At 34.4% G+C, this 22918-nt stretch overlaps 2 protein-coding genes and 1 long non-coding RNA gene across 7 annotated transcripts; 2 read left to right on the top strand and 1 right to left on the bottom strand.

Annotated features, from left to right (window-relative positions):
- Nucleotides 1–527: 527 nt before the first annotated feature.
- Nucleotides 528–3263, top strand: LOC133694388 (putative pentatricopeptide repeat-containing protein At3g49142). 2 transcript variants are annotated; one of them, XM_062115890.1, is made up of 2 exons: nucleotides 528–680; nucleotides 1463–3263. In XM_062115890.1, exons 1-2 carry the CDS (start codon nucleotides 537–539, stop codon nucleotides 3059–3061), a joined length of 1743 nt encoding a protein of 580 aa, XP_061971874.1. In that variant the 5' UTR covers nucleotides 528–536; the 3' UTR covers nucleotides 3062–3263. The 2 variants fall into 2 exon arrangements, with proteins under 2 accessions (XP_061971874.1, XP_061971873.1); XM_062115889.1 differs by lacking the exon at nucleotides 528–680 and having other exon boundaries at nucleotides 771–3263.
- A 509-nt stretch (nucleotides 3264–3772) lies between these two features.
- On the bottom strand, nucleotides 3773–6801 carry LOC133695166 (uncharacterized). 3 transcript variants are annotated; one of them, XM_062117017.1, is made up of 5 exons: nucleotides 6612–6794; nucleotides 5474–5815; nucleotides 5247–5351; nucleotides 5109–5156; nucleotides 3773–4287 (listed from the first exon to the last, which is right to left on the bottom strand). In XM_062117017.1, exons 2-5 carry the CDS (start codon nucleotides 5738–5740, stop codon nucleotides 4051–4053), a joined length of 657 nt encoding a protein of 218 aa, XP_061973001.1. In that variant the 5' UTR covers nucleotides 5741–5815; nucleotides 6612–6794; the 3' UTR covers nucleotides 3773–4050. The 3 variants fall into 3 exon arrangements, with proteins under 3 accessions (XP_061973001.1, XP_061973002.1, XP_061973003.1); XM_062117018.1 differs by lacking the exon at nucleotides 6612–6794 and adding an exon at nucleotides 6379–6576; XM_062117019.1 differs by lacking the exon at nucleotides 5109–5156 and having other exon boundaries at nucleotides 6612–6801.
- A 3167-nt stretch (nucleotides 6802–9968) lies between these two features.
- Nucleotides 9969–13072, top strand: LOC133694784 (uncharacterized). Of its 2 annotated transcripts, XR_009842342.1 has the most exons (7): nucleotides 9969–10519; nucleotides 10794–11168; nucleotides 11393–11487; nucleotides 11942–12039; nucleotides 12166–12420; nucleotides 12492–12601; nucleotides 12712–13072. It is a non-coding gene; the product is annotated as an uncharacterized LOC133694784 (long non-coding RNA). The 2 variants fall into 2 exon arrangements; XR_009842341.1 differs by having other exon boundaries at nucleotides 12166–12601.
- The last annotated feature ends 9846 nt before the right edge of the window (nucleotides 13073–22918 follow it).

The raw sequence follows: 22918 nt of genomic DNA, 5'->3' as shown, positions 1-22918 counted from the left end.
TGCTTCACCACTATTTAACCTACAATATGAATAGAAGTAATCTTTGCAATCTTGATTGTTTCCAAAGAAATCACTCTTCTCATTGTTAGAGATAATCGTTGTTTGCGCCATTTTCATGGTGGAATTCGCTGTTGTGCAGGCTATTAATGGTGACTGATTCTGAGTGACTACTCTGTTGTGATACGTTGCCTTGCTCATCATGTTGTGTTAAGTCACAAGATACATGGGCTAATTATTAGAAAGCCATGACTTAAGGCTTTGAAACTGGAAAGATTTGGAGGTGATGCATTCATCATTCTAGAATTGTATCCAGTTCAACTGTCAAGCCTAACAATCCATTGGGCTTCAAAGAAAAAAGAGCCCTCCAGGAACGGATGGCTCATTTGGTTACCAGAAACATGAAGGTAAGAATGGAGTTCAGGAAATCATAAAGTTGATGAAACGAGGACTGCTACTCCATCTTGAGGAAAAAGCAGCATTTCTCGCTGGCACAAGATTCCAATTCAGGACGCGACATTGTACCGAAAATCCTCAGTATGAACATGTTAAATCTCAAAATCGAGGCTGCGCATGGGATATATAGCATCATAGTCTCTCTGAAAGAATTGGCTCTAGGATTCAATGTGGAGTTTCATTTCGTACTGCAAGATAGCGCCAAAGAAAAGAATAGAAGCTCCCTTGTTAGTTGTCTTCAACACCTTGCCTAGAGAATAAAAATCATATCCTAATGGCACTCTTTTTCTCTGGAAAAAAAAACACATTATTTTTTATGTTTTTTTTTATGGCAAAACACATGATTGATTGTATAAACAAAAGGGACTAAAAACATAAAACACCATGTAACCTCAATGTAACACATAGAAGAAGAAACCACGAATAAATCTTTACAGATAACTAATTAAATGCTATTAAATATATAATTTGTAGTTTTATCAACTGGGTCTGTGATCTTTATCAAACTATATATAACTCTGTTTCACAGTTGAAGTGATACTACAATCAAAATCACAGGCACAAAGATTAATTCATGAAAACAATTTCTTCTCTTTCCCGCCAATTTTCAACTGCTAAACAGACAAAACCCTTTTCTTTAACAACCCAAAAACCTCAACTTTCCCCAAAATTCACAGCCCTAACAGAAGACTTGTGTAATAAAATTTTGGACGTAAACCCAGATGCCAAAACACTTAAAAAGCTCCATTCCAAGATTTTAATTGACCAAAACCTTCACCCAAACCCTTCACTTGGCATCAAATTAATGAGGGCTTATGCCGCTTGTGGTGAACCATTTTACACACGCCACATATTTGATGAAATTACTGACAAAAATGTTGTGTTCTTTAATGTCATGATTAGAAGCTATGTTAACAATGGTTTATACCAAGATGCTTTACTTGTTTTCAAAACCATGGCTAATCAGGGGTTTTATCCTGATAATTATACTTATCCTTGTGTGTTAAAGGCGTGTTCGGTGTCTGGGAATTTGTGGGTTGGCTTGCAAATTCATGGTGCTGTTGTGAAACTTGGGCTTGATATGAATCTTTATATTGGGAATGGGTTAGTTTCCATGTATGGGAAATGTAAGTGGTTGGATGCGGCAAGGCGAGTTCTTGATGAGATGCCAGGGAGGGATATGGTTTCTTGGAATTCGATGGTTGCTGGGTATGCACAAAATGGGAGGTTTAATGATGCATTGAAACTTTGTAGGGAAATGGAGGATTTGAAGCTAGAACCTGATGCTGGCACAATGGGAAGTCTCTTGCCAGCTGTGACGAACACATCTTGTGATAATGTTTTGTATGTTAAGGACATGTTTGTGAAGCTGAAAGAAAAGAGTTTGATTTCTTGGAACGTGATGATAGCAGTGTATGTGAATAATGCAATGCCTAATGAAGCAGTGGACTTGTATTTGCAGATGCAAGTGCATGGGGTTGAACCCGATGCTGTCTCTATTTCTAGTGTGCTTCCTGCTTGTGGGGACCTTTCAGCTGCGGTGTTAGGAAGACGAATCCATGAATATGTTGAAAGGAAGAAGCTTCGGCCGAATTTATTATTGGAGAATGCATTAATTGATATGTATGCAAAATGTGGATGCTTAAAGGAAGCAAGGGCAGTATTTGATCAAATGATGTTTCGGGATGTTGTGTCATGGACTTCTATGATCTCTGCTTATGGCATGAGTGGCCAAGGTAAGGATGCTGTGGCTCTCTTTAAAAAGATGAGGGACTCAGGTTTTACTCCAGATTGGATTGCTTTTGTTTCTGTTCTAGCAGCCTGCAGTCACGCAGGATTGGTTGACGAGGGGAGGTATTGCTTTAATCTAATGGCTGAATATGGGATAACTCCAGGGATAGAACACTATAATTGCATGGTAGATCTATTGGGACGTGCTGGGAAAATAGACGAGGCCTATCATTTGACCAGAAAGATGCCAATGGAGCCTAACGAAAGAGTTTGGGGGTCTCTGTTGAGTGCTTGTCGGGTTTACTCTAACATGAATATTGCACTTTTGGCTGCTGACCACCTGTTCCAGTTAGCTCCTAAACAGTCAGGGTATTATGTGTTGCTATCCAACATATATGCAAAGGCTGGAAGATGGCAAGATGTGGAAACGGTTAGGTCAATCATGAACAGCAAGGGAGTCAAAAAAATTCCAGGCAATAGCAATGTTGAGATCAACGATCATGTTTACACCTTTCTTGCTGGTGACCAGTCTCATACTCAATCAAAGGAGATCTACAAGGCGTTAGGTGTATTAGTTGGAAGAATGAAAGAATTAGGTTACATGCCTGAAACTGATTCTGCTCTTCACGATGTGGAAGAGGAGGACAAAGAATGCCATCTAGCAGTTCATAGTGAGAAGCTGGCAATTGTGTTTGCCATTCTGAATACAAAGCCTGGAAGCACAATCAGAATTACCAAGAATATTCGTGTTTGTGGGGATTGCCATGTTGCTACCAAGCTTATATCCAAGATCGCTGAACGAGAGATCATCATTAGAGATACTCATCGTTTTCACCATTTTCGTGATGGGGTTTGCTCCTGTGGGGACTATTGGTAACTGATGTTGAGCATTGTGAGTCAGAAACATAATCTGACATGATCAAGGACAGTTCTGAATTCTGATTATAATCATCTATCTTAGATTATGTCTCGGATTAGGATTATTTTTATTAGCGTTGCAATTCTAAGGCTACGAATAGAAGGTGTATTGAGCATTTATCAAGCAATAAGAAATATAAAATATCTAACACCTTTAAACTTTTCTGAACCTCCTCTCTCTTTTTAGCTTTCATCACAAAGCCACAACTTTGGCGTTGAAACTGGAAAGAGTGGGTGGCAATGCATGTAGCATTCTAGATTTCTAGTTCAGATTTCAAGCCTTAACAATCCATCAAATGGCTCAAATTTGAAAATTCAAGTGTCAATTTAAGAAAGTTGAAGTTATTCGGAGCAAGGGATCGAGCATACAATGCACGAGTTGTCAAGAACTGATGGTCCATTTGGTTACCAGAAACAGGAATCCAAGGGAAATCAGCAAGCCAGAGTGGATCGCGAAGAAAATAGAATGGCATATTGTATTCCACGATTGTGCCTTGCTACCTTTTGAGAGTCTTCACATGAAAATTTACCCTTTTTATTACGAGATAGGATTTCATATTCCAATTTGAGAAGGGTAAAATTCAACCGAGTTGTCCACAAAAACCCTTTCAGGAGCAATATTGAAAGCACAAATTGGTGGAGGTAGAAGACATGTAATGTGTACAATGAATAAAGATAATAGCGAACTGAAATCTTATTCATTCACATAGTAAACTGATATTCAAGAACCTTTCAGTCAGTTGCCAAACCTTTTGGGAAAGGTCGAAGAAAGTACATGAGAAGTCTTTGAGCAACCAATTAACACACTTTTTTTCATTCACCATACACCCATTCGTTTATTAGAACATTTCAATACAAGCATCCACCTTAACAATAGTCATCCATAACTGTACAAGCTTAAATGCTTGTGGAGATTAAGAGCAAGATGGATGCTAATAGATATTACTACTACAAAGAAGCAAGTACCTCCAACAGGGAAGCAGCAAATTGCATTTGCGTCTCCTCATCTATGGTCAAGAACAGAGGTACATGCACAAAGAGAGACATTGTCCCATTTTGCTCTGCAAACCGAAGTGAATGGTAGTAAACATAATTGCATACAAATCGGCCTGCATCATCAGATGTCATCACCTCATAGCCTTTCTTTGTCAAGATCTTTGTGAGCTCCTGGACGGGAAGAGTGGTCTGTGTGCATTGAGAAGAAGAAACCCTTTTATAAAGTGCAACAGAACAAAGGTAACAAAAACAAAATGCATCCAAAGATATCTCTACATCCTACCTAAAAAACAGAATTAGAACCTAGTACAGTATTTTTCACAACAAAATGTTCTGGACAAAGAAAAGCAAAAGACGCTACAAGCAGAGAGGATAGTTTTCTCTTCATTTCATTTGCTTAGCCTGGCTCTGAAAGGGTAACTCCCACATAATAAAATAGATTCTAGTTTACATAGTCTAAATGGTATAGTTATTGGCTTCCCCTGATCCAATTTCTCTTCTTAATGGCAAAGAAGTTGCAAAGAAAGAAATAGTGGGATCCATAACCATTGATGGGTGACATAATCCAAATTTCTGTCACGAAATTTCTTGATGTTTACTTTGCCTTTGACAATTGGACGGTGAATTAGCATCTGAAAAGTTTAAGATGTGATGGTCCCAAGAAACAGATGGACAACAAAAAAGCGCACCTAAAAAATCAATCGCATAGTTCAGATACTTCCTGTTAGCATAAATTGTGTGGTTTCAAGTCATGTCAGCTTTCAAACTGAAGAAAGTAGCACAGAGGCTTCCAATGAAAGAAGAAAAGGCAGCTTCTATTGAGCACCAAATCAATAGCATAGAGGCTTTACGCCACCTAATACCTTAATGATTTAAAAAAACCTAAATCATAATAAGATGCAATAAAAAAAAAGCACTAACAAATTGATTAATTCTATTTGCCAGCCGACATAGCATCAACTTTTTGAAAGATAAAGGAAAAGAAAAGGTAAATTCAAACCCAAATATACCTCTCGAACTCGTGAAATTCCACCATCTGAAGGAATGATGGGTACTTTCTGCAAACCAAAATAATGGAACTCTAAAAACACAAAAAAAATTAAAAACTCAAAATCACTAAAAGAAAAGACCTTAATGATTTGTCTAACCTGTGGCTTCCATCCCAACTCATCTGGACAGCGAAAAGTAGCTTCATTGACAGCTTGATGCTCAATGGCAAATCTTGTTGCCCCACTATTGACCCCAAAGTGTAGCTGAATGAATCATTTGCAAAAACAGTATCAAGTGGTAAGCAGAAAACATAAGATGTTGGAAGGAGTCAGACAAGCAATATACACGAAGCTGAGATATGAAAGAAAAGATCTATAGATGTTACCCAAATGATTCTTCCAGGACTTGAGGATTCAGAATCCTTCGAGTTTATGGAAGATTGAAATATTTGGTAAAGTGGAGCAACCGCTCCTTGTCCTGCAGACTCGAGAACACTGCAACTCCCCAGAATCACGCCTTTTGGCATGCCCTTCTTCTTCATGTACTCTTTTAGATTACCAACAATTGTCTCAGTTGGATTCTCAGCAACTCCATGGAATTTCTTGAATCCAGTCACATGGATAGTTACAGCTGGAGGCCCTTCAGACCCCATTAACAATTCACTTTTTCAAGATTTACTTGATCGAAAAGGTACTATAGCATGAAAATTAGATTGAAATCCAAGCACCTGCATGATTCAACAAAAAATCAGGCTCATCAGCCACGCAATTAGAATCAGCTAGCGATAATAGAACATAGAACTACTACATTTCCAATCATTAACATTCTAAAACAAATTACAATGCCCTTATACCTTGTTATAGTCAGTAAGGAAACAAAAACAAACTCACTCCTTAAACCTAAAATCCTATCAAATTTGGCTTAAAAATTACTGAAAATACATCTGCAGACATAATTTAGCTATCATGGCAATGAATTTCAATAATAGAAACACTAAATGACTGGAACCTGAGCAATTCTACTCTTGATGAAACAAAATTTCACGACTTTATATGGAGAAATTGACAATCCAAGTACTATACTGACAGAACCAATAGCCTCAATTCAAGATAAAACACAACTAAGGAGTAAAGTTTACGTCTTTGTTGATCAAAAGAACAATAAACAAAGAAAACCATCAGAATTAAAAAAAAAAAAAACTGTGGACTAATAACATATCTTAAGATTCTGCAAATGAATCTGATAATCTAATCCAAAATCATTTAAGTACACAGCTAAAAAAGATCACACCTTTGAAAGAAAAAACACAACCCCAGATGAAATAAACCACCGTAAATCCAGCTGTACTCAAAATTCAAGTTGGTACACAATCAGAAAACAACTGATCAAGGACCACCCAGATGACCATATATATCAGAAAAACAATCAAAACCCAGAAATCGATAAAAACAAAAGGGACCAAAAGCATCTATCTTGAAATTCAAAAAGAAGAAAAAGATAAGACCTTTCCTAAATTTTCTTACCTGTAATCTTCAAAAGAAGGAAAGTAAGAGAGGAAAGAAAAAAAGGGTAATGAGTGACTCAACCACCAGTCTTATCTATTGAAAAAGGTTGATTTAACACTAATGAAGAACTGATTAAGATTCCAATCAGTTTATAAGAAGGGAGAGAGAGAGTGAGTGACAAAGGAGTTGAAATTTTTTTTTTCTTGATAGGTATTAAAAATCTTATTATTATAATAAAGAATGTGGTTTTATTGGAGAAGGTTCACTCTAATATATATATATATATATAGAGAGAGAGAGAGATGAAAAGCATAATAACTATGGATGTATTTAGAAACGTGATTAAAATTATATTTTTTAATATTAATATATTAAAAACTTAAGATATTGATTTCAGCTATATATTGGATGTTTAAAGAGGGTAAATGTTTTTCATCATAGAGTTAAAAATGTGTTATTTTAAAATTTTAAATATAATTGTTACCTATTTTTGGATTCTTATTTGAATTTTAGATAAATAATTTTATTTTTGTTAAAACAACTTATAAAACTTAAGATTTGAATGTTAATAACTAAGATTTTCTCACGGATGTAATAAATATTTTTTTATGGTTTGAATCTTGAGTTTTTTTAACATATTAATTTAATGTTGTATTTTCTATTTCCTTAACCAAATATGTTTTAATCTCTTTTATATTTATAGTTTTATTCCAAGACACTAATTATAAAATATAAATATTTCATATTATAATAATCAAAGAAATTATAGTAATTAGAACTCCAACAAGCATTATTAAATAAGGTTATCAGATACAAAAACGTGAAGCTAGATCTAGTTTAGCATAATTTATTTAAAACTTTAAAACTTAAATTTTTATTAAAATTAAAATATCACTTTCTTAATTTTTATTATAATAGTTGTTATTTTTTAAATATTTTTAATATTAATATATTAAAACAATTTGAAAATAGTAAAAGGTGGGTGAAAGGGAGGGTGGCTATGGCTATGGCGTTTAAGTTCCAATTGGTTTCTCCATTGATAGAAAAAGGTGGGTGGCTACTGGCTACTGGCTACTGGCTACTGGCTACTGGCTACTGGCTAGGGCTAGGGCCTAACATCGTATGTTCTTCATTCACGAGTGGAGAGCACTCTGGTCTGCTGCGAGGAATTACAAAGGCTAAAGAGCGCTTGTCGTTTTTTCTTGTTTTCTGGTTAGACAATGATTTGTCGGTTCTTGCAAACTGTACATCGCATCTCTCTCTCTCTCTCTCTCCATTTATCGTCAGAAACTGGTATTCTTTCATTTTTATTCTGCAGAAAAAATATAATTTTAAAACATAAAAATAAAGAAACTTTTAATTTTATTTCAAATCTTCAATGGCTGGGCTTGTGGATCAAAGAGGTTTACTTCATGTCTTGCAAATTGCAAAAAAATAATAGAGTGGCTGTTGTTGACTAATGCTTTGTAGCAGCCTACCTTGTGGATGAGGCCATGAGGTGGACCTGCAGGGAGGCAGGCAGGCATGCATGCACGCACATGTGTGTGTGTGTCTATATACATTGATTAATATTTAATTAATATATATATATTGATTAATATTTAATTAAAATTCATCATCATCATGAATTCATCCATTGATTCCCATGACTAAACAACATTCAACATGCCCATTGTTTAGACACACCTCATTATATTTTGCCGGCTCTCATCTGCTGGCAATATTCTCATCAGATTTTGGTGTGTGTGTGTGTGTGTGTATATATTAGTATTTTAAGTTAAATGATGGAGACTGGCTATTTAACATTGTGTTTCTAGTTTTATTTGAATGTATTTTAAAAATATATTTGATATGAAAAATATTGAATTGATTTTTTTAATGTTTTATGATAATCTTAATATGCTGATGTTAAAAAAAATATTTTAATATATTTTTAAATAAAAAAATACTTTTAAAAAGTATTTACATGAAAATACTTGAGATTTGAAAATAAGGATAAAGAGAGGATTTTGAAATATTTCAAGACACTTTTAAAAAATTATTACTTATATCTTTGATATACTTGAGTTTTTTTGGATATTTAAAAAATAAAAAAATATAAAGTACATAAAATATTCAAGAGAATAACGAATTTTAGTATCGGTGAATATGAAAACATGAAAGATATATATTAAAATATAACTGAAAACTAAAAAATTAATGCTCAAATAATAAAAAAAATAGGGTGTCATTTTCTCTATTTTTTGTTTTTACTATGCAGTTTTTTTAAAGAAAATCTGTACTCCTTGTATATTTTCTTTTTAAAGAAACATAAATTATCTTTATTTATATCTTTTGGATGCTATTATTTATGTCTACCTTATTAAAGGTGTGTGCATGTGTGCATGTAGCTTTTTTTTTTTTTTTTCCCTGTTATTATGTTGGTTGTCAACTCAAGCCGCTTCCATCTAGATGTGGTTATTAGATTCAAGTTGCTTAGGGCTACCATGATTCTAGATTCAAGTCATTTAAATTTAAAGTTATTGTCAAACTCAAGTATCTTGGATTAGAATCGAACTCTTCAAGCTAGATTCCGGCCATCCTCTTTTTCCTCTCACCCAGTAATACTTGGGTTTGACATTGCTCTCAAACTCAAAACACTTGAATTTGACGTGGTTGCTAAATCTAAGAAACTCAAGTTTGATACCCATGTCAGACCCAATTTTGGTGCCCAGAATTTAGGTATGAAGAGTGACGTGTTGTCTGACACATCTTTTTATTAACTTTAGTTAGGGCTGACGACATGTCATTTGCACCATTATCAAACAAAAAATAATAATAAAGGTCCAAATGATTTGGGTATGAGAAAAATACCTGATTTGATAAATAACAAGTAAAAAAAATAATTATGCATTTTAATTGTCAAGAGAGAGAAAAAATAGAAAAAATACAAACAATCAATTAATAGTTGCAATTCAACTATTATTTATTTATACGCGTTATACCATATAAAAGAGAGCATGATTGCACATTTAGTAAGAAGATATATAGCCGGATTTGGCCATCACAAAACATCACATGCGACTTTTTAATAGCATGCGCGCCATCCATTTAATTACCTAAATAAAGTTCCAGACCACCTTGATTTTTTTTTTAATCTCATTATTATAATTCATAATAAAACATAAAAAAGTAAACAGTAAAATAATATACAATGAAATAGCTATGCGGTTTATATTATACGTAATATATATGTGTAAAAAATATTTTACTTTTTATAAACTAATTAGATATAAATAATTAATCTAAACTTGATTGACAATAACTTACCATGTAGGAAAATTATTTCAAAAGAAAACAAAAGAAAGCCTATCACCAACAGCCCATTGTAGTCACGAGTTCCTCACCCCCTCTGGGAAAGTCCAATTTACAGTCATCTGGTGTCCTCATTTAATCCACTACAACCAGTCTCGCCAAACCCAAGTTACATTCATCCTCAACTACCCCCCTCCCTCTTCTTCCACCATGGGTAAAAGAACCGAACCTTTACTGTCTCAACCACAATAAAATCCAGAAAGGATGTCACTTTTCTTTCCAACTCTATCAATACCCTCTTGGGATTCTTCAACTTCTAGACCCATTTCTCCATGTTCGAGTTCTCTCAAAGACCCTCCTTTTAGCTTGCAGGTCAATGAGATTTTGCACTATAAAGTACTGAACTTTTTGTGATTCTATAAATGCCCTTTTGAATAAATTACTAAGTTTGTTGGTTTCTGGTGGTTTATGTTAGCTTGTGACAAGGAATTTTGGAGGAGGAGGTGGTTTATGTAGAAGGTTTTGTGGGTTAAAGCTATGGATGACCCAGAGATTCAATATTTGGCAAATGAATAGGAAGTCTGGACTTTTGAAGGAGTTCATGACTACAAAAAATCAAAATTTTCCCAATGGTTAGTAATAGTTCATTGTAATAGTGATTTTTTTTACTTACAAGTGTAAATGTGTGGGTTAATTTTAGAGGAGTTTGTGGTGAAAGATCGTGCTTCAAGTGTTAGTGATTCATTATAGTGAAAATCTGTGTAATTAATCGAAAAGAGGAAAATGAAAGTAAGTGTTTTTTGTGATGAAGATTCATTGTTGAATGTGATCGTTCATTGTTACTAACATGTTTTTGTGTATGGATTTTAGTTGAATTTGTAGTAAAGGTTTGTTTTTCGACTGTAGATTCCACTGAAGAGTGTGTGCGTGGCAGTTTGTGTATTGAAAGTTTGTGTTTTGCTGTGATGATTACTACCAAAAGGGTGCGCACCTGTGTGTGTCAATTTGAGTTGAATTTGTTGTCAAAAAGTGTTTTCTGAGTGTCGATTCTGATCAAGAGACAAAAAGAACTTCGGAACCTGAAGAAAGTTCTTGCATGAGCTCCAACCTGATTCCTTCGCAAATGTAGTGCCTTTGCCAAGTCATTACTTGAATTATCCGACTGAGGGTGGTAGAGGACCTTCTCTCTGCATTGCAGTCATTGGAGCAACTGGTGAGCTAGCAAAGGGGGAAATTTTTCTAGCATTATTTGCTCTGTATTATAATGGATTTCTATCTGAGGTGAGGTTTACTCTGATGTCAATACTCAATGTTTCTTTGTGTACATTTCATTCTTTTTACATGCATCTGGTAAGCTCAGTATGTGGATATACTTCAATCATAAAGGGAAAGTGGAAATACATGAATTAGCGAAATTAGCTTGTCTCCAGTATGTTGTGTTCATATCCTTTTACGCTGGTTTACTTTTGTATTTACTCTTAGTTTGAGTAGTTTTATGGATGCAGGACGTCGGTATCTTTGGTTATTCAAGAAAGAATTTGACGGCTGAAGATCTGAGATCCATAATAGCTTTGACTTTGACTTGTCGCATTGATCACCAGTATGGTTCTCTTATCACCTTACGAGTTTCAATCATTAATTTTATTGAATTATGTGGTAGAATGGTCAAAATGAGCAAGCATTTCTATATATGGCTGGCACAAGAAGATGCTTCCAATTAACATTGATCCACAATCATGCGAAAGAAAACTCAATCTTTCTGAACCTCCCTGAGAAATGACTAAAACAAATATAGTGGGTTGCTTGTCAATAAAATCTCACAGCTTTAGGTAACAAGGGCATTGCATACGGAGAATATCTGATATTTATTCCTGGGCTTGTCAATTGAGTTGTTAATACCACCCACAACAATGCTCATTAAAAAATTCTATAAAATGAAGTAATTGCTAAAAGTAAGAATATAAATTATTGAATGTATGCTTATGTCTCATGGTTATTCCTGTATCACAGGTTCTCAACTTTGCAATAATCATCAATGTTTGGAAATGTTTCAGGCAGAACTGTGGGGACAAATGGAGGCTTTCCTCTTAATGGAGGTTATGATAGCTGAGAGAGGATGTCAAAGCTAAATGCCAGAATGGAGCAGATTGAGGTATACTTGTACTGGCACATGCTTAAATATTAAAATTGCTTTCTGACTAGGCGGGGTTTTTGTTGACTGTAAAATAGATTTGCTGGATTAATTGATAATTGATTCTGTAATAGCATACCAATGCAGGTGGGATCTAAAGCAAACAGGAATACTACCTTTCTGTGTCACAAGAAGCACTCCTTGATGTTGCATCCTGTCTAGCTGATAATGCCCAAACACTGAAGAGCTGGAATTGAATAATATTTGTGAAACCTTTTGGGTTTGATGCACTGTCTTCTCACCAATTCACAAAGTCTTCTCTTTAAGTTTGATGAGAAATAATTATACAAGTTTCAGTTGACATTAGCTATATCTGTTCCGTGTGTGCGCAATATTCATTCAGTAAGCACATTTTCTTCTGTAGCTATTCACTTCATTTGATTGGAATATGACTTCAATTTTGTGCACATCAGGATAGATCAACTCTTAAGAAGGAACCTCATTGATAACCTCACAGTGGTGAGGTTCTCTAATCTGGTCTTTGAGCCATTATGAAGCTGAACTTAATGTGCACAGTATGCAGGTGAGTTTATGTATTTTATTAATTTGTGTTACATTCTATGATGTGGCAAACCTTCAATACACCACCCGTAATATACTGCTCAGTCACTGAAACATTGCATGATATTTCAGATCATTTTGTCAGAAGACTTCCTCTCGCACACATGTTCTGGGGAACATCTATGATAATTTATTTAGAAGATCAAAATTTGGCACTAAAAAAAACCAAGATGCTTTGATTATGAGATTGCCTGATTTCTCCTTGGCTCTTCATTGTTTTCAAATTAGAATATGAAGATTCAAGAATCCAAACTCAGCTCTTGAATTCTGTGCTGAATGAAACTAGAGAACAAGGGAATTGTGCAGGGTATTTATGTGCACATAGACACATGCATTGTGCTAGTTCTTCAATCTATGTGATAGTTACTAGGGGGAGGAAATGGTGTACCATTTGCTTACACTATATTGAATTTTCTGACCATGATGAACTACATGATGCAGAGTGGAGACGTGTACATTTCCATAATGTCCCCGAGAACCTTTATTGTGAACGTGTCAAGCTAAACATTGATCTGGCTACTAATGAGCTGATTCTGAGTGATGCACCTAATGAAGCTATTCTGGTAAAGATTAATAATATGATTCCGGGACTTGGCTTGCAGTTGGATGCTTCCGAACTCAATCTGCTGTATAAGGACAAGTAAGCACTTTCATGTTACAAGACATGTTCTATTTAAATTCACATTTCCTAAAGTGAAGCCAATTCAGCACCCACCTTGTTCTATAATGCGGAGGTGCCTGATTCATATGACCATCTTCTTCTTGATTTCATTGATGGAGACAACCATCTCTTCATGAGGAGCGATGAGCTTGCTGCTGCATGGAATATTCTAACTCCAACTCCACAGGAGATAGACAAGAAACGTACGACACCAGAACTCTGTGAACTGGGAGGTAGAGGTCCAATTGGACGATATTATCTTTATGCAAAATATCAGGTTCGGTGGGTTGGTAGACGACCGAAGCTTGTTGAAGGCTTCGAATCTGATGTTTGAGAACAACTACATGCATGATAGGCAGTATGAAATAGTCATTCCGTCTCCAGGACCACGTGAAATAAATAACTGTATATATGTTAGGCGTGTAAAATTACTCTGATTTACTGAAATATTCAACTAACATGTTCCTTGTTTGATTTTCTGTTACCACAGTCCAGCTGCCTTAACTAGCAAAATAATGGCCTGCTGAGGGTGATTGATCAAGCTTCTTATCGGAGCTTCAAATCACCATACAATCACGGAGAAAAACTTTGGAGACCCCCATCAATTTCTTTTTCCTGACAATTTCCAAAGTAAGATTCAGTTCTATGTTCTTGACAAACATTGAACTTCAATCACACGCTTCTGTATTATACAATATCATGACATGCTCAACTGTCAGAACTTGAGTTGTGTTTTATACATTAACCTTGGATACCATGCTGTTGTGCTTCAGTAGCACAATCTACTTTCCTGTCAATAAAGTTGAATGCCAGTGATCATGGAGCTCTGGATTTGCCAGCCTAGCTTGGCCCATAATAAAGATATTTCTGTGAACACAGCTTATCTATTGATGGAACTTGATGTTTAAAATTTCAGCAAGAATAATGTGAATTCAGGGCCCACCTGATATCGAAGGTATCTTATTTGTGCATTAAGTTTGGTTGACTCCACAGAAGACCTAGTTCACTGACTCTAGTTTAAACTTGGCTAAATATTTATTACAGCTCTGGCTAGTTAGGTAGGTATTACTACATGAATCCAAAGTTCACCATCCATTGCCCAGGTGAATACAAAGCTCAGTCATAGTGATCCAACTCCCCTATTTTGAATCTATTCATGGCAAATAATCTCCATCCACTATAATATCTTCATCTTACAAAAGCAGTTGGAAGCTGCTTATAAGGGAAGTTGTTGCTTTTACCCCACAATTCTGTGGTTGTTAAGCAGTTTGTATAGCAGGCCGAACAGACTTTCAGCTTTGCTTCGTTGAAACATGAAAGAAGCTCGAGCCCAACTTGTCATTTTGCCGCAAATTACATGTCATTGTGAAGCTCCACTTGGAGGATGACAACTATAAATTGTACCTTAAACTAGTATGAGATCATCCATATGACATCACGATGACAATATATAATTGATTAATTGCTACAGTGATAGATTCTTGCTATGAACATAGAACAAGTAATGAAGGAAAACAGACGGCAGAGAAATAAGTTTTCTAAGGTGTCAATTAAATAGAGGCCATAAAAGTATACCAAAAGGACCCACCAAAGTATATATTCTCACAAAAATGTCAGGCTGGCCCTCTAGGAAGACTCCACCAAAATGACAATATGTCATGGTGCTTGCATCACCTTTATTCGGTATGCTACACAGCATCATGGGCAGCAGCCAATGACCTTATTTGCCATTATTCTTTTCCATCCATAGTATCCACTCCATCTTCAGCCAATCTTTCCTGAAGAGAAGCGAGGACTCACTATGGTTTTTATCTGTTTTTGCAAGAAATCAAATCAAAATTTTATTACGCTTATTGGTGGGGTAATTTTTAAATCAGCTTTTGTACATTGAAACTAAAGTCTGCACCAATCAAGTCTTAAACAATTATTTATATATGGAGGGATGCTTTCACAATATTCAAATCAAAAATGAAAAGCCAAGCCCATTTCTGTAAAAGTCTTCTTGTGATACCTGCACTACGTCATGGTGACTCTCTACAAAGAGTCAACTAACACGGTTTCTAGAGTGGTCATAGTGCAAGTCTAGTATGTGGTTTGGTTTAACACATCAAACTACAATAACCCATACTAGACAATAAGAGATACTCTATGGTCTACTGCTTATGCTTCTCTCTTTGATATTTGTTTTTGTTGGAGGAAATAGCTAGCTAGCTTGGCATGGAGAGGGAAGCAAAGAAGAGGAAGACGGAGTTTATTGAAGAAGAAGAAAAGGGAAAGGAAGATGATGATGATGAAGAAGAAGAAGAGAAGATGGAGAAGTTCTTTGCTTTGCTGAGAAGTACAAAACAAATGCATGATCAAATAAGAAGAAACTCAAATAGAATATTTAAAGAGAAAGAGGAGATCAGGAAAGTTGGAGAAGAGAAGGTTAGCGTGGCTTGGAATCCATCATTTCTGCCAGAAGATTTCTTGGAGGATGGCAAGGATAGTCAGGCAGCAGCCGGTCCTTCCAAGAGAAAGGAAGAAGAGAAAAAGGACGAGGGACAAGAAGGCACTGGCTTGGACCTAAAGCTTTCTTTGTAGAGGGTAGCTGCCTCCCCCACAACTCCCTTCTCTCTTCTTGCATGCTGAGAAGCTTTTACAATGAAAGGTCGACCACTACAATAAGTAACAGCAATACTGGCAAGCATTTCCATGATGTGCTGAGTTTATCGAAAACATATTATGTATCCTGACGTCTCTCTGGCTTGTTTGGGTCTATATGAGGTAATTAAGATTTTTTTTTTTTTAAGTTGATGTTATTACACAAGTGATGGAATAACCTAGCTCACTGTTTGAAGCGGACACACCAAGTCATGTAAACACTTGTTCGACGAGAACTCATGCTGTATTTTTTAAATAGGTTTGAGACAGTTTAGGAGAATATACCTTCTTTCTCCAACAAGAACAAGAACAAGAAATCCTCGTTTCCAGAACACGGTCAACTTTTAATCGAACTAGGTAATTTTACAAGAACAGCAAAGCCTAGTTTCAGACATAGTTGAGTTTTAGATTCTTTTGACTAGGTAATCGAACTTTATTCTCTATGAATTTGGTCCTAAAAAAATATGTTGTCGCTATCCTATCCTATCTTTTCTTTTTGTTTCTGGATTGCATGCTATAACAGGTCCGAAGTGTCGGAGATTATTTTGGAGTTAAAATGACATGGTAATTTTACAAAAAGATTTTTTAGCTATGCTGAAAAAATTAAAAGAACGACGCCCTAATATTAACATTGGCAATATGTAACAACCTTCTTTCCATGTTCATTGTGAGCGTAAAACTACACTTTCATCTCTAAATTTTTAATTTATTTAGATTTGATCCTTTTTTGTTTAGGATTTCTTATTTTGATCATAAATTTTATTTTTTTTAATATTTTAATTTCTCGTTCTTGAGAAATGAGAGATAAAGTCATAAAAAATTTTAAAAAGCTCTTAGTTGGCTGAATTCTGACCATCAATAACTTCAATTTTGATATCTATAGATTATGTTTTAAAAGAAAAATTCAATTGAGATGGTTTCTATAGATTACTGGATCAAATATTTTTATATAATTTTTTTACCTTCCTGCTTTAGTTTGTCTTAATAACTCTCTTTAAAATTTATTAATTCATATAATTTTCAATCTATTTTATTGAATGCAATCTATTTTATCGAATGCTTTCACAGTGTGTGTGTGTGTGTGTATATATATATATATATATATGTTACAAGGTAGGATTTTAAGTTAATTATATATATTAAAAATTAACTTAAAATCCTACCTTGTAACATTGCGCTGGTAATTAGTAATTAAAAAAACAAAAATACAAATAAGTTGTGGGATTTAAACCCTTTACCTCTTTTCTTTTCACACACACCGTTACTAATTGACCATGAATAAACTTGTGATATAATATAAAAATTATACAAAATTTTTTTAAAAAAAATGTTGGAAGAGAATAAAAAAATATATATATTAGTGAGAAGAATATACCAGAACATCTAGGAGATTGTCGAAGACTAGTTGAAGAAGATTAAAATATACAAGATTGAAAAATTTAACAGTATATTTTTGATGAAGGCTTTATTGGCAAAGAAAAATCCAATTGAAGGAGAAAAAAATCAAAATTGAATGTTTAAGGATTTAATTGAAATTTTTCAAGGTTCAATTGAATTTATTGAGAGCTTAATTGTAAGAAAATTGATTTTTGAAGTCAATCCAGGCTTTAATTAACAGAAATTAAAGTTTAGGGGTTGGATTGTAATTTTTAAGAGTTAATTTGGTCAAATTAGGGCCTTAATTGCATAAATATTAAAGTTTAATAGGCAATTAAGAACTTGATTGAAGAAATTTAAATTCAAGGACCAAACTAAAAAGACATATAATGTAAGGGCTAAAATGGACTAAATCAGGGGCCAAATAGAAAAAATTAAAAGTTTGTTGGTTAGTTGAAGGTTAAAATACATAAATTCAGAAGATGGTTGGAATGCACAAATTCAGAATTAAAGACTTAAATAAAAATAACGGTCAACTTTGAGGCTAATAATTGAGTTTAACAATGGTGAAATTGCATGAAATTAAAAGTCTTGAGGCAATTACAAGTAAAAGCAATTTGAAGAACAAAGACTCGATTGAATTTTGTCAAATCCCAAATAAATAATCCTAAATAATGTGTCATTCAAATTTAATGAAGTGAAGGTGAATGACACGTCATTCGTCAGTTTACACCTTTATTTTGATAGTTTTGATTGATTGAGTTAACAACTTCAAACGTATAATATGGAGTTTCAGGCATTCAAATTGAGTAAGGTTGGATCCAAATGAAAGATATTCTCCCCCTCTACGAGGTTTAGGTGGTTTCAGGCGATGATGACGTCAGAATTGCTCTAACGAGGCCTCGAAAGTAGGCAACTCAATCAGCCCCAACAATGTAACTATCATGCAAAAAACAATTTGATTTTTGTGTGTTTACACATAAAAGCTCCTCAATGGGTTCTTATCAAGAGTTCACAACACTCATCTCAAGATCAAGAGGTCATAAATGGATTCAAGACCTCTCAAAACCCTAATAAAACCCTATAAATACCCATTCAAAATCAAGAAAAGAGGCTGAAGGAAAGAGAAAGAAAAAAAGAAAAAGAGAAATATAAGGGTAGAGGTCCAAAAGTCTAAACAAAAGTTTAGACTAGTTGTAGGAGGCAAAAGTTTCCTTAAGCTTTATAAGTTTGTAAGAGGCAAAAGTTTCTAAAAGAAAGCTAAGAGAGAGTAGTTGTTTTAGGTATATATTGCAGGCCCAAAAACAGGTATTTTATGGCCTGTCTTTTTTTTTTATTTGTTTTGGTTTACATTTATAGTTACAATCATAGAAAAAAGGTTTAAAATGTTTAACAAATGGTGTTGCATTCACCTCTCTGTTACTATGATTTCTATTTAATGAAGTTATTTTATATTTTTTATGTATTAAATTTGATTTTTATATTCTCTTTTTGATATATAAATGTTGTTTTAGCTTTGGTTTAACCTAAGCTATACATGTTAAAGTAAGAGTGTTTATCCTTAGTTTGTCAAGCTTGTTTAGGCATAAAATGGGTTCAAAAAACCAATTTGGAATCCATGTTGCATGAACATGTAAGTTGTTTGAGGTTATTAGTTTTTGGATTTGGTATTTCATACTTGATTTTGATGTTTTTTTTCTGTTAGTTTTAGATTCAAACATGTTTGTGTATGATATTGTGACTTGTTGGAATAAAGAAAGCATGTTTTAGAGACAAAAAATGCTCATTTCTATGCTTGACAATGGCTACCTCATGGTTATGTTTTTTGTTGGGTTCTAGGCAATGTTTTTTGTATTATTAAGAAGAATATTATCTTAAACCCTTGATTTGGATCAAAATTTTGATCCATTTGTTTGTAGAGAATCCTACCTTATGCATGGTTAACTAATAATCTAGTATTTATTTGTATCAACAACACATTTATAATGATTTTTAATTCTAAGATTTTGATTTTGAACCAAAACCCATTTTGACCAAATCGTGATGATTTAATCATAATTGAAGTGAATGAACCTTTAATTCTTGATCCTTGAATAATTTACAACTTTTACGTGCTTTTGATTTCATGAAATATGGTCTAGATTTGAGTTCACGTTGTTGGGTTTGTTTCGAGTGCTCTTGGTGTTCTTCGTATTCTTTATTTTTTTTGTTTGATCCATTTTGTTTAAGAATTTTTGAATTTTTATGTTTTTTTGGGTGTTTAATCTTTTTTTTTTTGCTTTAATTTTATTTTTGGGTTTTTTCTTCCGGGTCAAACTAGAATTTTTTATTCTGTTTATGGGCGAATCAAAAATTTTAGGTCAACCCGGTTGGGCCGGGTAAATATTTTTTTTCTTGTATATGACTAAAAATTCTAAAGTTATTTAAGCATTTTTTTTTCTTAAAAAAATATCTTAAAATACCTTGACATGTTTTTTTTTAATATTGGTTGGATTTTATAATAAATTTGTAAAATTTCAAAGGATTTTTGTCTACATTTCAAAAATACCAAAAAATATTATTTTTTTATTTTAATATGTGAGATTATAAATTTATATGTAAGATATATTTTTAATATTAAATAAGAAAAACAATTTATTTTTTTATTGATATTAAAACGGTTATGTTTTTAATTTGATAAGATAAGAATTTTTTTATTAGATTTTTTTTAAAATTTTAAATAAATCAACAATTAAAAAAACATAATTTTTTTTATATTAATAAATAATATAATTTATCACAAATAAAACGTATTAGGAGTTAACACCCGTTCTGCCAAATTTGTGTTAACATGGATGGTATTGACTGTACTGAACGGTAGACTGTAACTCTATGGGCAGCATCATTGGAGATTTGGAAGAACGTTGTGGAAGGCAAATTGAGGTCCAGGCTTTACAGCTTGTCAAACCTTTCATAATAAATTTATTCCAGGCAAAGTAAAAAACTTTTCTTTAAAGATCATCTAGGAGGAGAATTTTACCTTGCCAAGCTGCACAGTTGCCTCTAATAATTTATGCCATTTGCTTAAAGCAGCCTTTTTTTTTTTTGTTTTTTTTTTGTCGGGGCAGCCTTGCATTCACCTCTAATAATTGATGCCATTTGCCTAAAGCAACTTTTTTATTTTTTATTTTTTTGTGTGTTGGAGCAGCCAGGATGATGCTCAATGTTTCGTAGATACTTGTCTCATCACAAGATTATCTGCTTAAAAAATCATGATTCTCATTCATTAGCATTCCCGAAGATAAAATCTTTTGAGGATCGAAGTACTTAGCCACTCACAGGTACAGTTTCAGATATCATAGAGCTCAACAGATACAGCAAAGACAGTAATCAAAGTTGACAGAAAATTTTACAAGGAAAAAGATTCTCGACTTATGTAATCCTATGACGTATATGATCAACCACTAGTTAATAGCAACTTTGAAAGAAAGCATCCTAATTGATTCACTTCGGTCACCTTCACCGGACGAAATTAAAAGGCATCGCAAACTCCAGCAGGTCTATGTCCCCACTAGAATGACATATTTTCTGTGATTTTGTACCGGGTTGTATAAATATACAACTAAAGTCACCCTGCAGTGAGAAGGCAGGAGCTGATCAACCACTAATATATAGTGTGTCATAAAAGTTTGGTGAAACAGCACTTACAAAGCAAATGGAGGAGGAAAGAAAAAACAAGCTGAGTACTTTTGCTTCAGAGTGGTCTTTTCAAGATGCATGGAACTTAAGATGCAGCAGAGTTAGAGCAGTGTGTGTTAAATACAAGGATAGATCATCTCTTAAGAAGGAACTTCATTGAGAACACTTAGTGTTAAGGTTCAGGAATCCAAACTCTTCACATTCAGGGTGCACACAGCTGAACTCTTGAGTTCTGTGCTGAATGAAACTAGAGAACAAGGGATTTGTGCGGGGTATTTATATGCCCAAATTAAGACACGCATTGTGTTAGTTACTAGGGGGAGGAAATGGTGTACCATTTGCTTACACTATATTGAATTTTCTGACCATGATGAAACTACATGATGCAGAGTGGAGACACGTGTACATTTCCATAATGTCCCCGAGAACCTTTATTGTGAACGTGTCAAGCTAAACATTGATCTGGCTACTAATGAGCTGATTCTGAGTGATGCACCTAATGAAGCTATTCTGGTAAAGATTAATAATAAGATTCCAGGACTTGGCTTGCAGTTCGATGCTTCTGAACTCAATTTGCTGTATAAGGACAAGTAAGCACTTTCATGTTACAAGACATGTTCTATTTAATTTCACATTTCCTAAAGTGAAGCCAATTCAGCACCCACCTTGTTCTATAATTTGACATCTGGCTTATTCTTTATTTTAATTCCTTAGGTATAATGCGGAGGTGCCTGATTCATATGAGCATCTTCTTCTCGATTTCATTGATGGAGACAACCATCTCTTCATGAGGAGCGATGAGCTTGCTGCTGCATGGAATATTCTAACTCCAACTCCACAGGAGATAGACAAGAAACGTACGACACCAGAACTCTGTGAACTGGGAGGTAGAGGTCCAATTGGACCATATTATCTTTATGCAAAATATCAGGTTCGGTGGGTTGGTAGACGACCGAAGCTTGTTGAAGGCTTCGAATCTGATGTTTGAGAACAACTACATGCATGATAGGCAGTATGAAATAGTCATTCCGTCTCCAGGACCACGTGAAATAAATAACTGTATATATGTTTAGCGTGTAAAATTACTCTGATTTACTGACATGTTCAACTAACATGTTCCCTGTTTGATTTTCTGTTACCACAGTCCAGCTGCCTTAACTAGCAAAATAATGGCCTGCTGAGGGTGATTGATCAAGCTTCTTATCGGAGCTTCAAATCACCATACAATCACGGAGAAAAGCTTTGGAGATCCCCATCAATTTCTTTTTCCTTACAATTTCCAAAGTAAGATTCAGTTCTATGTTCTTGACAAACAATGAACTTCAATCACACGCTTCTGTATCATACAATATCATGACATGCTCAACTGTCAGAACTTGAGTTGTGTTTTATACGTTAACCTTGGATACCATGCTGCTGTGCATCAGTAGCACAATCTACTTTCCTGTCAATAAAGTTGAAGGCCAGTGATCATGGAGCTCTGGATTTGCCAGCCTAGCTTGGCCCATAATAAAGATATTTCTGTGAACACAGCTTATCTATTGATGGAACTTGATGTTTAAAATTTCAGCAAGAATAATGTGAATTCAGGGCCCACCTGATATCGAAGGTATCTTATTTGTGCATTAAGTTTGGTTGACTCCACAGAAGACCTAGTTCACTGACTCTATTTTAAACTTGGCTAAACATTTATTACAGCTCTGGCTAGTTAGGTAGGTATTAGTATTACTACATAAATCCAAAGTTCCCCATCCATTGCCCATGTGAATGCAAAGCTCAGTCATAGCGATCCAACTCCCCTATTTTGAATCTATTCATGTCTGACAATCTCCATCCACTATAATGTCTTCATCTTACAAAAGCAGTTGGAAGCTGCTTATCAGGGAAGTTGTTGCTTTTACCCCACAACTCTCTGGTTGT

This window comes from Populus nigra, chromosome 5, assembly GCF_951802175.1.
Source record: "Populus nigra chromosome 5, ddPopNigr1.1, whole genome shotgun sequence".
NCBI lineage: Eukaryota > Viridiplantae > Streptophyta > Magnoliopsida > Malpighiales > Salicaceae > Populus > Populus nigra.
The sequence above is the reverse complement of the archived record's forward strand: the minus strand, read 5'-3'. Positions and strand labels throughout refer to the sequence as shown.

Excerpts from the sequence above, each read along its gene's own strand:
- LOC133694388 (XM_062115889.1), top strand. The coding sequence starts at position 1,028 with ATGAAAACAATTTCTTCTCTTTCCCGCCAATTTTCAACTGCTAAACAG.
- LOC133695166 (XM_062117017.1), bottom strand. The coding sequence starts at position 5,740 with ATGGGGTCTGAAGGGCCTCCAGCTGTAACTATCCATGTGACTGGATTC. Across the intron at positions 5,352-5,473 it reads GTCCTGGAAGAATCATTTGG|CTACACTTTGGGGTCAATAG; the intron begins GTAACATCTATA and ends TGATTCATTCAG. Across the intron at positions 5,157-5,246 it reads AGTTGGGATGGAAGCCACAG|AAAGTACCCATCATTCCTTC; the intron begins GTTAGACAAATC and ends TTTGGTTTGCAG.